The sequence below is a fragment of the Macrobrachium nipponense genome, chromosome 14 (genome assembly GCF_015104395.2).
Source record: "Macrobrachium nipponense isolate FS-2020 chromosome 14, ASM1510439v2, whole genome shotgun sequence".
Taxonomy (NCBI): domain Eukaryota; kingdom Metazoa; phylum Arthropoda; class Malacostraca; order Decapoda; family Palaemonidae; genus Macrobrachium; species Macrobrachium nipponense.
Window position 1 is genome coordinate 20951207 of NC_087207.1, and position 16942 is coordinate 20968148.

The 16942-nt window shown below is 35.2% G+C and overlaps 1 protein-coding gene across 1 annotated transcript in view; it reads right to left on the reverse strand.

Annotated features, from left to right (window-relative positions):
* Window positions 1-2813: 2813 nt before the first annotated feature.
* Window positions 2814-16942, reverse strand: part of LOC135226164 (multidrug resistance-associated protein 1-like) — a 36634-nt gene continuing 22505 nt past the window's right edge. Inside the window, exons 26-32 of the mRNA XM_064265605.1 lie at window positions 8323-8464; window positions 8078-8167; window positions 7571-7729; window positions 6616-6774; window positions 5142-5308; window positions 3920-4114; window positions 2814-3100 (exon numbers count right to left, since the gene is read on the reverse strand). Of these exons, the coding sequence (XP_064121675.1) occupies window positions 2986-3100; window positions 3920-4114; window positions 5142-5308; window positions 6616-6774; window positions 7571-7729; window positions 8078-8167; window positions 8323-8464 (1027 nt within the window). The 3' untranslated portion in view covers window positions 2814-2985. The remainder of the gene's footprint in view (window positions 3101-3919; window positions 4115-5141; window positions 5309-6615; window positions 6775-7570; window positions 7730-8077; window positions 8168-8322; window positions 8465-16942) is intronic.

Below are 16942 nucleotides of genomic sequence, written 5' to 3' on the forward strand. Positions count from 1 at the left end.
GCACAAATAGAGAGTGTACAAAGGTCCTTTACAGCTAGAATAGAAGAAGTTAAGGACCATGACTACTGGGAAAGACTACAATCCTTAAAATTATATAGTCTAGAAAGGAGAAGAGAACGCTACATGATAATTCAGGCATGGAAACAGATAGAAGGAATAACAGAAAATATCATGGAACTAAAAATATCAGAAAGAGCAAGCAGAGGTAGATTAATAGTGCCCAAAACTATACCAGGAAAAATAAGGAAAGCACACAGGACATTAATCCACTACGCACCAGCATCGATAATGCAGCGTCTATTCAATGCGTTGCCAGCTCATCTGAGGAATATATCAGGAGTGAGCGTAGATGTGTTTAAGAATAAGCTCGACAAATATCTAAACTGCATCCCAGACCATCCAAGATTGGAAGATGCAAAATATACCGGAAGATGTACTAGCAACTCTCTGGTAGACATTAGAGGTGCCTCACACTGAGGGACCTGGGGCAACCCGAACGAACTGTAAGGTCTGTAAGGTAAGGTCTCTCTCATGCACACACACACACACACACGCACACACACTCATAGACTTCATATTAAATTACTGCTTACTGGTCTAGCCTCAATTTTCTGGTATTTTTTCTATGACTTTATCCCCCCCCCAAAAAAAAAGAAAAAATGGACACCGATAATGAATTACCGAGTGATAAACACTCCTACAAGTATCTACCTTAAAAACTAATGCACTATAACTTCTACCATTCATCTGAGACTACTATTATCGTCTGACATCACTCCTTTTGAGTCTGCTCCAACGGGCCTCCTTTTAAGCGTTGCTGTATTTTGCTTTAGTTTGTAAACATAAAAAAAATTACAAAAATTTGTTCCGCATTTGGACTAAAATTTCAGAATATTTTTGTGTCTTGTTGAGGGATATTTTCACTTTGACTCCTTACCAAAATACACTAATTGTCTATATGTAATTCACTAAAAATAAAAATGCTGCTCTGCATTTAATTAGAGTACATCACGGTAGGTATTAAAAACTGTTAGAATTTTACAGATTTTACTATAAGATGTGTACAATAAAATGCTTGTTAAAAAAGTACAAATTATTATTTTTACTGCCCTTAACATATGCAAGTCTTACAACATAAGAAATAAGAAAAAAATCATAGAAAAAATATTTATTATTACCATTAATACGCAAACGCTAATGGATCTTCCGGATGAGAGAGAGAGAGAGAGAGAGAGAGAGAGAGAGAGAGAGAGAGAGAGAGAGAGAGAGAGAGGAAACTGAAAAATTGAACCAGGGATAAAGATGAATATTAAGTCTGCCATTGATAATTAAAATTAATTTTTAAACAGTTTAACTTTATTGCATTCTCCTGTCATCATAAGAAAACCTGAGTACATTGCGTTTCATCTGAGCGCCGTTCCTCTGATATTGTGTTACAGTGTGAGCGCAGTGTCTGTGATATAGTGTTGCCACGTTAGTCCAGTGTCTCTGTGTTGTGTTTTTAGGTGAGAACAGTATCTCTGATATTGTGTTGCAGTGTGATGATAGTGCCTCTGATTTTGAGTTGCAGTATGATGATAGTGTCTCTGATATTGTGTTTCAGTGTAATGATAGTGTCTCTGATAGTGTGTTGCAGTGTGATGATAGTGCCTCTGATTTTGCGTTTCAGTGTGATGATAGTGTCTCTGATATTGTGTTGCAGTGTGATGATAGTGTCTCTGATATTGTGTTGCAGTGTGATGATAGTGTCTCTGATATTGTGTTGCAGTGTGATGATAGTGTCTCTGATATTGTGTTGCAGTGTGATGATAGTGTCTCTGACATTGAGTTTCAGTGTGCACACCGGTAGATAAATCCTTACACACACACACATACAGAGAGAGAGAGAGAGAGAGAGAGAGAGTATTATCCTAGTATTCAAGGTCACCATACAATTTGCTCAGAAATCATTTCATAATAATAACGTCAAAATCAAGAATAAACACTAGGTTCAGCTCACTATACTAACACAGTATATCACTATCACCAAAGGTCATTATCTTAGTATAAATCAAGCACTGTACACTGTCAGAATCACTGTGTAATCGTTAAGATAAGAGATATTATTATGAAGCTAAACCACTCAGCAACACTATATGTCGTCTACTGTAACTCAGGCTTCGTGCGTGTAGGGGTGGGGCAGGTTCTGACGACGCTGATTGGTGGAGAGCGGAGGCGCGGCCAGGTGTGCGTGGCTGTGATTGGCTGATTACGCCCGAGGTTTAACACGATAATTACCACATTTTGCAGGAAGGGTCCTTTATATTTCCTAACAACTGATCATTATAAAGTTTAATTGTTATTTCAATCTGAGATCTTTTTCAGTTCTTTTATAACAAGTAAAACCACAAGTAGTTAAAATAGTGACATAAAAGAATACGTGTACCATTAAATATAAATTATTTTTTACATTCTTTTCGATGTTCACTGCATAATAAGCGATTATAAACAAAGGTATTTAAAGTATATCAGTTCATCAACATATTTAACTATGAATTATATATATAAATACATATCTATATCTATATGTATATGTATATATATATATACATCTACATACATACATATATATCATATATATATATATATATATATATATATATATATTATATATATATATATATGATTATGAGTTATAAATTACGTGTATCAATCAATCTGCTTATATATACATAAAGAATTACAAGTCTCCCTCTCTCTCTCTCTCTCTCTCTCTCTCTGTCTTTGTATATATATATATATATATATATATATATATATGAAATTTAATATAATATATATATTCTTAAAAGGTCTTTCACAATTGTTCACTTAACCACTAAATCAGTAACCATGCAACCATACATCACAAAGGTACAATCCTGTCTGCATGTATACACGCCTGCATGTATGTATGTATGTATGTACATAACTAAACCTACACATGATGCTAATGTTAATATGACACTATGATATGATCCCAGCATCCTTTGCCATTCCGTGGAAGATCGAGTCAGACTTCGCCAGGAGATTAGTGGGCGTGTCAAATTCGGCTATCCGTCCCTGGTCGAGTACCAGGACCCTGGAGATATGAGAGAGCAGTTGTTATAACAAGGCGTGATCTGACCTCCAGCTTACTCGGGACGTGTGCAAGATTTTCCCCTCACGCATAAGTTGTAAATATTATATATATTCCTGACTTGAAGTAAATTAAAACGTGCTAAAATCTATGGTCAAATAGAGCCTTGTTTCTCCGACGAAAATTTAAATAAATATGCTATATTTTATTAAAAATAATTATTGTTCTGCACTGGTTAACATACACATAATGTCATTTTCACATTTTCATTCTAATAAATAAATCATAAATTTCCTGTTGTAAAATTCCTGTATTTTTAACTCAACGTGAAACACATTTCTCAGACCTTTTTAGGCTCTTTCATAGACCTTTCCTAAGCCCCAACAAGAACAACAACAAAGTAATTTGTAGGCTTACTCACCGAGGAAGCTTTAACGGTTTTGCTATATATTCCACTAATGTATTGTGTTGTGTGTTATGTGATTGATATTTACCCAAGAGGTCATGGTAATGCAATGAGATATTAATAACTTTTTCAAAAGTATTAATATATATATATATTATATATATATATATATATATATATATATATATATATATTATATATATATATATATCTTTTACAATTCAAGAGAATGAAATATATTTACTTGTCATAATTCAAGATAATGCAATGTATTTACCTGTCATAACTCATGACAATGAATTATATATACCAGTCACAATTCAGGATAGAGTGAGATGAGTTCACGTGTCATTTTCAAGTTAGCGAAATGCATTTACGGGTCCTAATGATCAAAAACGGCAAACCATACTACATACCTGTCATAATCCAGAATAGTGTTGATGCGATGAGCGATGGTGAGGACGGTACTGTCCTTGAACTGTTCTCGTATGGTAGTTTGGATGAGGTCATCCGTCTCTAAGTCAACCGCTGCCGTTGCCTCATCCAGCACCAGGACTTTGGACTGACGAAGTAACGCCCTTGCTAGACAGACGAGCTGTCTTTGACCGACGCTGCAGGGGAGATACAAAGGATTTCATGAGGGTGAGCTGGTTTTTCCTGTCATTATTCATGATGGTGAAGTCTATTGACCTGTCATAATTCGTGATGGTGATGAGACGCACCTATCTGTCATAATTCTTGATTGTGATGAGGTTTATTTATTTGTCATAAATCATGACGTTGATGAGATATATTTAGCAGTCGTAATTAATGATTGTGAATTGCATATACCTGCCATGTTTCATGATGGTGAAAGAGTCTACTTGTTATAATTCATGATGGTGAGCTGGTTTTACCTGTCAAAATTCATGATGGTGAAGTTGATATAAGTGTCATAATTCATGATGGTGAAGACATATATATATCCTGCCCTGTCACAATTTATGACAGTGAAATATATTTCCTGTCATAATTCATGATGGTGAAGTCGATTTGCCTATTATAATTCATGATGGTGAAGGCATTTATTTCCTGTCACAATTTACGACGGTAGGAAATATTTCCTGTCATAATTCATGATGGTGACCTGGTTTCACCTGTCATAAGTCAGGATGGTGAGGTGGATTTACCTACCATTATTCTTGATTTACTTGTCATAATTCATGATGGTGAGGATTTACCTGTCATAATTCATGATGTTGACCTGGTTTTACCTGTCATAATTCATGAAAGTGATGTTGATGTACTTGTCATAATTCATGATGGTGAGGTTGATAAAACTGTCATAACTCACGATGGTGAAGACATATATTTCCTGTTCTGTCATAATTTATGACAGTGAGATATATTTCTGTCATAATTCATGATGGTGGAATACATTCAAATTATGACTCTTCCCAATGAATAATCAGTATAGTACTAATGAGGATTTTTGTAATAATAATGATAATAACATTAAATGGAAAAGAAAATCCACAATATGTCTGTTTGATCTAACACACATATTATTGTGGATTTTCTTTTTCATTTTATTTTATTAACTCATGTGATTATGAGGTTTCTTTGGATAATAACATTAATAATTCTATAAATCCTTACCTGAAATTAGACCCATCCTCGTCAACGGTATGCTGAAGCCCACTGGGCAGTGCCTTTACGTACTCCTTCAAGTGAGAGAGTTCCAGAGATCGCCAGACCTCGGCGTCGCTGCAATCCTCAAAGGGATCCAGGTTCAGCCTGAGAGTCCCACTGAAAAGGACGGGATCCTACGCGGCGTAGGATTAGAAATGTGAAAATTGACTGTGTTAGGATGCCACCCATAACAGCTACATCATATCATCAACATGTCGCCAACTTATCACATACACATCACGAGTCGAATACAAGTTGATACAACTTGTATTCAACCAATGCTTCCTAACAGGTGCTTTATATGAGTGTCTCGTATTTCCTAAAGGTTCGTTTTGCACTTCCGGTCGGGGACTTGTTTTCAACTTGTTGGTGGTATGTATGTAACAAGCGTAAAATAAAAATTAGTTTTAATGTCTGAAATGAATTAGCTGTGCTTTAAACTTATGGAACTGTTCAAATTTCGTAAAATACGCCAGTTTACCACCAGATTCGGAATTGTTAGGAAGCCACTCAACCAATAATATAATATAATATAATATAATATAATATAATATAATATAATATAATATATATATATAATATAATATAATATAATATAATCTACTAGTCATTTTTACCAGATACATATGAAATTGTAACAGCCACAACGCCCTCTTAACTTCTCAAATTCCTTGTTCTTTTTTGGATACGTTTGTCACTACAAAGCCCTGAGCTCCAACTTCAAAGAAATTTGAAGAAATTATGAGATATTATATATATATATAAATATATATACATTTATTTATATATATAATATATATATATATATATATATATACATATATATATATACATACATACATATATATACACACATATGTATATATATATATATATATATATATATATATATATATATATATATATATATATATATATATATATATGCTACGCTAGCTGCAGTGTTTTAACTACAAATCAAAACAGCAAAAATATTTCATTGGCACTAATCTCTCTTTGTTGTCTAAAAACAAAAAACAAACTGTTGGTTATCATCTTAATAATGAGCATTTTGATTTTAGATAGCGGGGGGGGGACTCCTATACCCTCCCTCTGGGCCCCCTCCCCTTAAAAAAAAAGCCAAATAAATTCACACACATATAGGCATCTATTTCTCTCTATGTCCCTACATCTCAGAACCTTTTCGTAAGTTTATTAAATTTTTATTCATTCATCCAAATATCGGGCTATATAAATTCACATACATATAGGCCTTTATATCTCTCAGTGTCCAACATCTTAGCACCTTTTTGTAATCTTATTAAATTTTTATTCCTTTCTCAAAAAAACATGCTAAATAAATTCACATACATTTAGGCATTTATATCTCTCAGTGTCCAACATCTTAGCTCCTTTTTTCTATCTCGTTTTCATTTCATTTTAATTCGTTTATCTCACAAACCTGAGGAATGATGCTGAGTCGACTTCGGAGATCATGGAGACCAATATCGGAGATTCTGACGCCATCGATGGAGATGCAGCCTCCAGATGACTCTATGATCCTGAAGAGCGCCAATGTAAGGGAGGATTTACCTGCTCCTGTCCGGCCAACGATACCCACCTGTCGATTAGAATTAGGACGTTTACCTGTTGTCCTTAACAATTACCATGCTATAGATTATTGAATTGAATTGAATACAGCATTTAGGCCAAAGGCCAAGCACTGGGACCTATGAGAGTAGTTAAAGGTTTGAAAGGTGTAACAGGAGGAAACCTCAAAGCAGTTGCACTATAAATCAACTATTAGGAGAGGCTTGAGAAAAGTAAGTAAGATGGAAGAAGGAGAATATGAAAGGAGGTGCAGTAAAAGGAATGAAAGGGATGGCAGCTAGGGGCCGAAGACACGCTGCAAAGAACCCTAAGTAATGCCTACAGTGCACCACATGAGGGTGCACTGACGGCACCAGCCCCCTACGGGGTGTTATAGATTATGTCCTATCTTTCTAAAATAACATTCTGATAGACTAGGTTTCAATGCTGTGTATGTTTTTGTAACCATTGTTTTGAAGAAAATACTAAATATGAATTCTGTAATTGTCCTTTGATTTACAAGCATAAGTTTGCAGATGTACTAAAAAGAGCTCACAGATAACATTTGTAGTTTTTTTTTTATCATATGTCCTACTCATTCTTAATTGCAAGGAAAATGTCCTAAGACAGAAGGTCTGTCCACACTGGGAAACATTGTTTGATAATGTTTCCAAACAGTTTGCAAACTCCTTGCTCACATTGTTTCCTAGTGTGGACAAGCCTTAATGTTTCTTTGTTGCTTATTTATAATGATTACCTCGAAACAAAAATGAGAAAAATCAGTGTGTCCTCAATGTGCAAATCTTACAAAACAATAAATACACAACCTTTTCTGACGGCTTGAAGTTACAGCTTATGCCCTTGAGGACGAGGTCTAGCCCAGGTCTGTACCTCGTCTCGTAATCTTGGAAGCAGATGCTGCCCAGTTCCGGCCAGGAAGCAGACGGCTCTTTCTCCTTCACCTTCCATTCTGCTTCTTGTTCTCTCTGTTGGGAATTAAAAGGTTGGTCAAAGTCTCGGTGTAGACTGATAGACAATGATTTAGGACAAGACGATATTTTGATCATTCTCTAATAATAATAATAATAATAATAATAATAATAATAATAATAATAATAATAATAATAATAATAATAATAATAATAATAATAATCTTTGGAAGATTGAAATTCATATCAATGGTCCCTGTAGAGGGCTTATTTATATGAAAAAAAGTTTATCTTCTGAATAATAATAATAATAATAATAATAATAATAATAATAATAATAATAATAATAATAATAATAATAATAATAATAATAAGGACTCTTATTTGACTAAAGCAGCCACCTACCTGTATATATTCATTGATCCTTTCAACCGATACAATATTAGCCTCGAGGTCAGATGCTATACGAACCAGCCAATTGAGGACCATCGTAATCTGGACAAAAGGATTTTAATTAATTTAGATAATTTATTCTGAATAAATTACTTTGTTTCCAAACGAAAAATGTCCTGGAACATTCATCTATAGACTATAGTCAGTTATCTCAATTATCTTTTCCTGGGCATTGTTTCTGGTAGGCGGGCACTTACCTTTAAGGGTTTCAAGGGCATATGGTCACAAGAAGAGACCCGCACGATTCCAGGGCTAATCGTCTCTCGGCCAAGGACGCTCAACATGGCTGCTGAAAAGGTTATGATGTTGCCGAGTGTCTCCAGATGAACAGCTACCCACCTGTGGGTGACATTATATTCAGATTATATATATATATATATATATATATATATATATATATATATATATATATATATAGTATATAATATATAAATATTAAAGTCATATCACATTACCGTGATTCAATACATATATCGAGTCTACAATGCCTCCTTTAATATCTAATTCGCTCTACCTCGGAATTAATATTTTCATATATGCTTAACGAAGGGAAATTTTCCTCGATAATAGATTACCTGTACTTGGGCGCGAACGCAGGTACATTATAAATCCAGGAAACGTCAGTGGCAAGCTATAAACCACTCAAACCAACCGCGACGAGGCTTAAAATGGGTATTATGTCGTTCTCTCACCTCAAAGAAATTACTTTCTCGCGCCTGAAGTTATTCGTTGGTTTGGAGAAACAAACATCAACCCGGCCCTAGACTCCGGTTAGTTAAAGTAGCCGCTTTTGACAAAAAAAAACACGTAGCCTTTTACATTTTAAGTTCATATCACATTACCGGTGATTTTTCAGTTATAAACCTATATACGAGCTTACAATGTCCTTTAATATCTAATTCGCTTACCTACCCGGAATTAAATATTTTATTTTCATATATGCTTAAACCGAAGGGGAATTTTTTCTCGAAATAATCGATTTAACCTGTGAACTTGGGCTGCGAAACGGCCAGGTACATTATTAACTCCTAAAGGAACGTCAGTGGAAGCTATAACCACTCAAAACCAACGCCGGAGGAGGCTTAAAGGTATAGGTGGCGTCCTCTCAACCTCAATACTTTCCTCGCGCTGAACGTTATTCGTTGGTTTGGATGAAAACAATCAAATCAACCCGCCCTCGAACTCCGGTAGTTAAGTAGCGCTTTTGACAACACGTAGCATTTTACATTAAGTCATATCCACCATTACCGCTTGATTCATCTACATTATATCGCGCTTTACAATGTCCTTTAATATCTTAATTCGCTCTACCTCGGAATTAATATTGTTTTCATAGTATGCTTAAACGAAGGGGAATTTTTTCTCGATAATAGATTTACCTTTGTACTTGGGCGCGAACGCACGGTACATTATAAAATCCAGGAAACGTCAGTGGAAGCTATAAACCACTCAACCACCCGAGGGAGGCTTAAAGGGTATATGTCGGTCTCTGAACCTCAAAACTTTCTCGCGCTGAAGTATTCGTTTGGTTTGGAGAAACAACATCAACCCGCCCTCGACTCCTGGTAGTTAAAGTAGCGCTTTTGACAAACACGTAGGCATTTTTACCAATAAGTCATATCACATTACCGTGATTCACCTATAACATACTATCGAGCTACAATGGTCCTTTAATATCTAATTCGCGTCTACATCGGAATTAAATTATATTTTCAATCTAGCTTAACCGAAGGGGAATTTTTTCTCTCGATAATAGATTTACCTGTAACTTGGGGCGCGAACGGCAGGTAACCATTATAAATCCAGGAAGGAACGTCAGTGGAAGCCTAAATAACATCAACCACCGCGGAGAGGCTTAAAGGTTAAAAGTAATAGTCGTGCTCTCACCTCAAATACTTTCTCGCCGTCTGAAAGTATTAGTTGGTTTGGAGACAACATCAACCCTGCCTCGACTCCGGTAGTTAAGTAGCGCTTTTGACAACACGTAGCATTTTACATAAGTCATATCACATTACCGTGATTCATATACATATATCGAGCTACAATGTCCTTTAATATCTAATTCGCTCTACCTCGGAATTAATATATTTTCATATAGGCTTAACCGAAGGGGAATTTTTTCTCGATAATAGATTTACCTGTACTTGGCGCGAACGCAGGTACATTATAAATCCAGGAACGTCAGTGGAAGCTATAACCACTCAACCACCGCAGAGCTTAAAGGTATATGTCGTCTCTCACCTCAAATACTTTCTCGCACTGAGTATTTCGTTGGTTTGGAGACAACATCAACCCGCCTCGACTCCGGTAGTTAAGTAACGCTTTTGACAACCACGTAGCATTTTACATAAGTCATATCACATTACCGTGATTTCATATACATATATCGAGCTACAATGTCCTTTAATATCTAATTCGCTCTACCTCGGAATTAATATATTTTCATATATGCTTAACCAAAGGGGAATTTTTTCTCGATAATAGATTTACCTGTACTTGGGCGCGAACGCAGGTACATTATAAATCCAGGAACGTCAGTGGAAGCTATAACCACTCAACCACCGCGAGAGGCTTAAAGGTATATGTCGTCTCTCACCTCAAATACTTTCTCGCGCTGAAGTATTCGTTGGTTTGGAGACAACATCAACCCGCCTCGACTCCGGTAGTTAAGTAGCGCTTTTGACAACACGTAGCATTTTACATAAGTCATATCACATTACCGTGATTCATATACATATATCGAGCTACAATGTCCTTTAATATCTAATTCGCTCTACCTCGGAATTAATATATTTTCATATATGCTTAACCGAAGGGGAATTTTTTCTCGATAATAGATTTACCTGTACTTGGGCGCGAACGCAGGTACATTATAAATCCAGGAACCTCAGTGGAAGCTATAACCACTCAACCACCGCGAGAGGCTTAAAGGTATATGTCGTCTCTCACCTCAAATACTTTCTCGCGCTGAAGTATTCGTTGGTTTGGAGACAACATCAACCCGCCTCGACTCCGGTAGTTAAGTAGCGCTTTTGACAACACGTAGCATTTTTACATAAGTCATATCACATTACCGTGATTCATATACATATATCGAGCTACAATGTCCTTTAATATCTAATTCGCTCTACCTCGGAATTAATATATTTTCATATATGCTTAACCGAAGGGGAATTTTTCTCGATAATAGATTTACCTGTACTTGGGCGCGAACGCAGGTACATTATAAATCCAGGAACGTCAGTGGAAGCCATAACCACTCAACCACCGCTGAGAGGCTTACAAAGGTATATGTCGTCTCTCACCTCAAATACTTTCTCGCGCTGAAGTATTCGTTGGTTTGGAGACAACATCAACCCGCCTCGACTCCGGTAGTTAAGTAGCGCTTTTGACAACACGTAGCATTTTACAATTAAAAAATTCCCCTTCGGTACATATATGAAAATATATCATTTGGGAGGCAAAGTGAATTTAGATATTAAAGGACATTTGTAGCTTGAATTGATATATAAATGGATCACGGTCGATTGTGATTAATTCATTCATAACAAAAGGCTCGTGCTGTCAACGCTCGAAGTGGCCAACAGTGGTAGACGGGGTTCCATACGATTTAATTACGAAAGCATCCAGATCGAGGTGATTTGTAAGGTCAGAATCGATTATGAAACTCATAGCGTCTCTGTTGGCTGATGGATAGCGTCACTGACTGTCCTTGATTTCGTCCCCGTCACTTGGCCGGTGGTTCTGATCCCATGGGGGACGAAATTATTATCAAATTAAAAAAATTCCGCCCTTTCGGTTACATATAATGAAAAATAATAATTCATCCTTTCGGGAAAGGTAAAGGTTGAATTTAGACTAATTAAAGGACATTTGTAGCTTGAATTGATATCTAAAGTGGATCACGGTTCGATGTGATAATTATTCATAACCAAAATACGGCTACGTGCTGTCCAAACGCTTCGAATTGGCCAACATGGTAGACGGGGTTCCAGTATCGATTCTAATTACCGAAAGCATCCAAAAAGATCGAGGGTGATTTGTCAAGGTCAGAATCGATATGAAACTTATATCGTCTCTGTTGGCTGATTGGATAGCGTCACTGACTGTCCTGATTTCGTCCCCGTCCACTTGGACGGTGGTTCGATCCCATGGGGGGACGAAATTATTATCAATTAAAAAATTCCCCTTCGGTACATATATGAAAATATATCATTTGGGAGGTAAAGTGAATTTAGATATTAAAGGACATTTGTAGCTTGAATTGATATATAAATGGATCACGGTTCGATGTGATAATTATTCATAACAAAAGGCTACGTGCTGTCAAACGCTCGAACTGGCCAACATGGTAGAGGGGAAAATTCCATACGGGGAATTCGCAATTACCGGAAAGCATCCAGATTTCGAAGGGTGATTGTAAAGCTTCAGAATCCCGATATGGAACTTATAGAGTACTCTGTTGACTGGGAGTGATTTAGCGTCAACTGACTGTCTGAATTCGCCGTCCAAACTTGACGGTGGTTCGATCCATGGGGGGAAACGAAATTATTATCAATTAACAAAATTCCCCCTCGTAATATATGAAATTCATTTGGGAGTAAAGTGACTTTAGATATTAAAAGGCCATTGTTAGCTTAATTGATTATATAAATGGGATCACGGTTCGATGTGATAATTATTCATAAAAAAAGCTAATGCGGTCAAAACGTCGAATTGGCCAACATTGGTAGACGGGGTTCCCCATATCGGATTAGAATACCCGAAAGCATCCAAGGATCGGAGGGTGGATTGTAAGGTCAGACTCCCGATATGGGGGGAACTTATAGCGTCTCTGTTGGTGAATTGGATTAGGTCAACTTTTGAAAAAAGTTGGCCCCATTGATTTGCGGTCCCTTCACTTGACGGTGGTTCGATCCCATGGGGGACGAAATATTATCAATTAAAAAAATTCCCCTTGGTACATATATGAAAATATATCAGTTTAGGGAGGTAAAGTGAATTTAGGATATTAAATAATTTGGTCAGTTTGTAGCTTGAATTGTAAAAAATAAATGGATCACGGTTCGATGTGATAAAGTTATTTCATAACAAAAGGCTACGTGCTGGTCAAACGCTCGAATTGGCCAACATAGGTATAGACGGGGTTCCATATCGATTCTAATTACGAAAGCATGCTGATCGAGGGTGATTTGCTAAGGTCAGAAAAAAAAAATTCGATATGAAACTTATAGTCGTCTCTGTTGGCTGATTGGATAGCGTCACTGGTAGTGTCCATGATTTCGTCCCCGTCCACTTGGGACGGTGGTTCGATCCCATGGGGGGACGAAACTTATTATCAATTAAAAAATTACCCCTTCGGTTACATTTATATTGAAAAATTATATCATTTAGGAGGTAAAGTGAATTTAGATATTAAAGACATTTGTAGCTTGAATTGATATATAAATGGGATCACGGTTTCGATGTGATAATTATTCATAACAAAAGGCTACGTGCTGTCAAACGCTCGAATTGGGCCAACATGGTAGACGGGTTCCATATCGATTCTAATTACGAAAGCATGCAGATCGAGGGTGATTTGTAAGGTCAGAATCGATATGAACTTATAGCGTCTCTGTTGGCTGATTGGATAGCGTCACTGACTGTCCTGATTTCGTCCCCGTCCACTTGGACAATGGTTCGATCCCATGGGGGGACGAAATTATTATCAATTAAAAAATTCCCCTTCGGTACATATATAAAATATATCATTTGGGATGGTAAAGTGAATTTAGATATTAAAGGACATTTGTAGCTTGAATTGATATATAAATGGATCACGGTTCGATGTGATAATTATTCATAACAAAGGCTACGGTTCTGTCAAACGCTCGAATTGGCCAACATGGTAGATCGGGGTTCCATATCGATTCTAATTACGAAAGCATCCAGATCGAGGGTGATTTGTAAGGTCAGAATCGATGTGAACTTATAGCGTCTCTGTTGGCTGATTGGATAGCGTCACTGACTGTCCTGATTTCGTCCCCGTCCACTTGGACGGTGGTTCGATCCCATGGGGGGACGAAATTATTATCAATTAAAAAATTCCTTCGGTACATATATGAAAATATATCATTTGGGAGGTAAAGTGAATTTAGATATTAAAGGAACATTTGTAGCTTGAATTGATATATAAATGGATCACGTTCGATGTGATAATTATTCATAACAAAAGGCTACGTGCTGTCAACGCTCGAATTGGCCCAACATGGTAGACGGGGTTCCATATCGATTCTAATTACGAAAGCATCCAGATCGAGGGTGATTTGTAAGGTCAGAATCGATATGAACTTATAGCGTCTCTGTTGGCTGATTGGATAGCGTCACTGACTGTCCTGATTTCGTCCCCGTCCACTTGGACGGTGGTTCGATCCCATGGGGGGACGAAATTATTATCAATTAAAAAATTCCCCTTCGGTACATATATGAGAATATATCATTTGGGAGGTAAAGTGAATTTAGATATTAAAGGACATTTGTAGCTTGAATTGATATATAAATGGCTCCACGGTTCGATGTGATAATTATTCCATATATATATATATTATATATATTTCTATATATATATATATATATATAACTAATATAAACTAGATATAGATATATATATCTATCTATCTATATAATATCTTATATATATAGATATATACATATATATATATATATATATATATATATATATATATATATATATATATATATATATATATATATATATATATATATATATACATATATATATATATATATATATATATATATATATATCTATTATAGTATATATATATATATATATATATATATATATATATATATATGTATATATATATATATCTATATATATATACTATATATATATATATATATATATATATATATATATATATATATATATATATATATATATATATATATATATATATATATACATATATATATATATAATATATATATATATATATATATATAAATAAAGGTTTTTTGCCACGAAGGAAAAAATGAAAAAACGAGTTGGGCGAGTACTTTCGGTCCTATTCGGACCCTTTACTGAGGCATACTGATTTTACAAAGAACACCATAGTCAAAAGAAGGCTTAATATACAAACTGACACTACCACATTAGCCATAAGGGCGATTTTCACTCTACAGAGAGGAGGAGGAGTCATAGGCTAGCCACACCTTGAAGGATACCCGCGGTAAACAAGTGATTCTTCCAGAAAAACAGTACATTTTGAAAACAACACGGGAGCATATACAATTTAATATCATGAATTTTTACACAAATTTTCCCAACAAAAATTATTATTAATGAGAAGACGAAAGAAAATATAAATATGTGTATGTATATATATATATATATATATATATATATATATATATATATATATATATATATATATATATATCGAGCAAAAGAAAGGGGGAGAGAGAATATCGAACCAGAGAGAGAGAAGAGAGAGAGAGAGAGAGAGAGAGAGAGAGAGAGAGAGAGAGAATATTTAAGTAATGAACTTGTACTGCATGAATTGCCTATGTCCGTTAGTAACATAATTTCCTTAATTAAGTTATGTATTTGTGATTGTAGATTTATTTTTAATGGAGAATATTACCAACAAATATTTGGTATGGCCATGGGTAACCCTTTATCACCTCTCCTTTCAAACTTATATATGGAATTTTTGAGAGACAACACCTCCCGAATATCACACTTATCCCCTTAAAATGGTACTGATATGTCGATGATATCTTAGTTGTCTTACCTGGTGGTATCGATGTAAATGATTTACTGTCTAAATTGAATAATTTAGTGCCATCCATAAAATTCACTGTTGAAATTGAAAATAACAATGTCATCCCTTTCCTAGATGTATTAATACATAGAGAATCTTTCCAATGCAAATTCAGTATTATAGAAAACCCACAAATAATTTAACATATGTACATTTTTATTCTGGCCACCATCTTAATATTAAAATTTCAATTTTTTCTTCTATGTTCCTACGCGCTTTGCGTATCACGAGTCCACAATACCTGGACCAAGAAATAGAATACATAAAAAAGATAGGAAACGATCTCTGCTACCCACCTCATTTAATTGATTTATGTTATCAAAAAGCTCATAAAAAGTTTTATAATGTTGCTATTAATGAAAAAGAAATGCCTAAAAATGTACTTAGCTTACCTTATTTTGTGGATTTGAAACCATAAAATCAATATTTAAATCGTTTAATGTTAATGTAGTGATCTCTTATAACAATACCATTAAGATATGCTAATTGAGAATAGTCCCGTAACAAATAACAACATCATTTACAAAATTCCTTGTAAGGATTGCCCATCGTTTTACGTTGGTCAGTCTAGTAAAAATTTATGTGTTCGGGTTAAGCAGCATATGTATTCAGTTAGAACAGCCCAGACTTCAAATGCACTGTTTATCCACCTGAGTGAAAAAATCTCATTGTATTAATTGGGGTGATACCTCGGTAATTGCTAGATCTAATGATTATGTTTCAAGAAATTTACTGGAATCGGCAATTATACAAATCACTAATAAAAACAACCTAAATCTTAGTCTGGGAATGTACCATTTGGTCCCATATATTTGTAAGATGTTTATGAAGGACCTCAAAATAAATGAACAACTAATAAATTACTCCCACATGTATATAGTTATTAATTTTTCTCTCTCTCTCTCTCTCTCTCTCTCTCTCTGGTTCGATATTCTCTCTCCCCTTTCTTTTGCTCGATATATATATTATATATATATATATATAT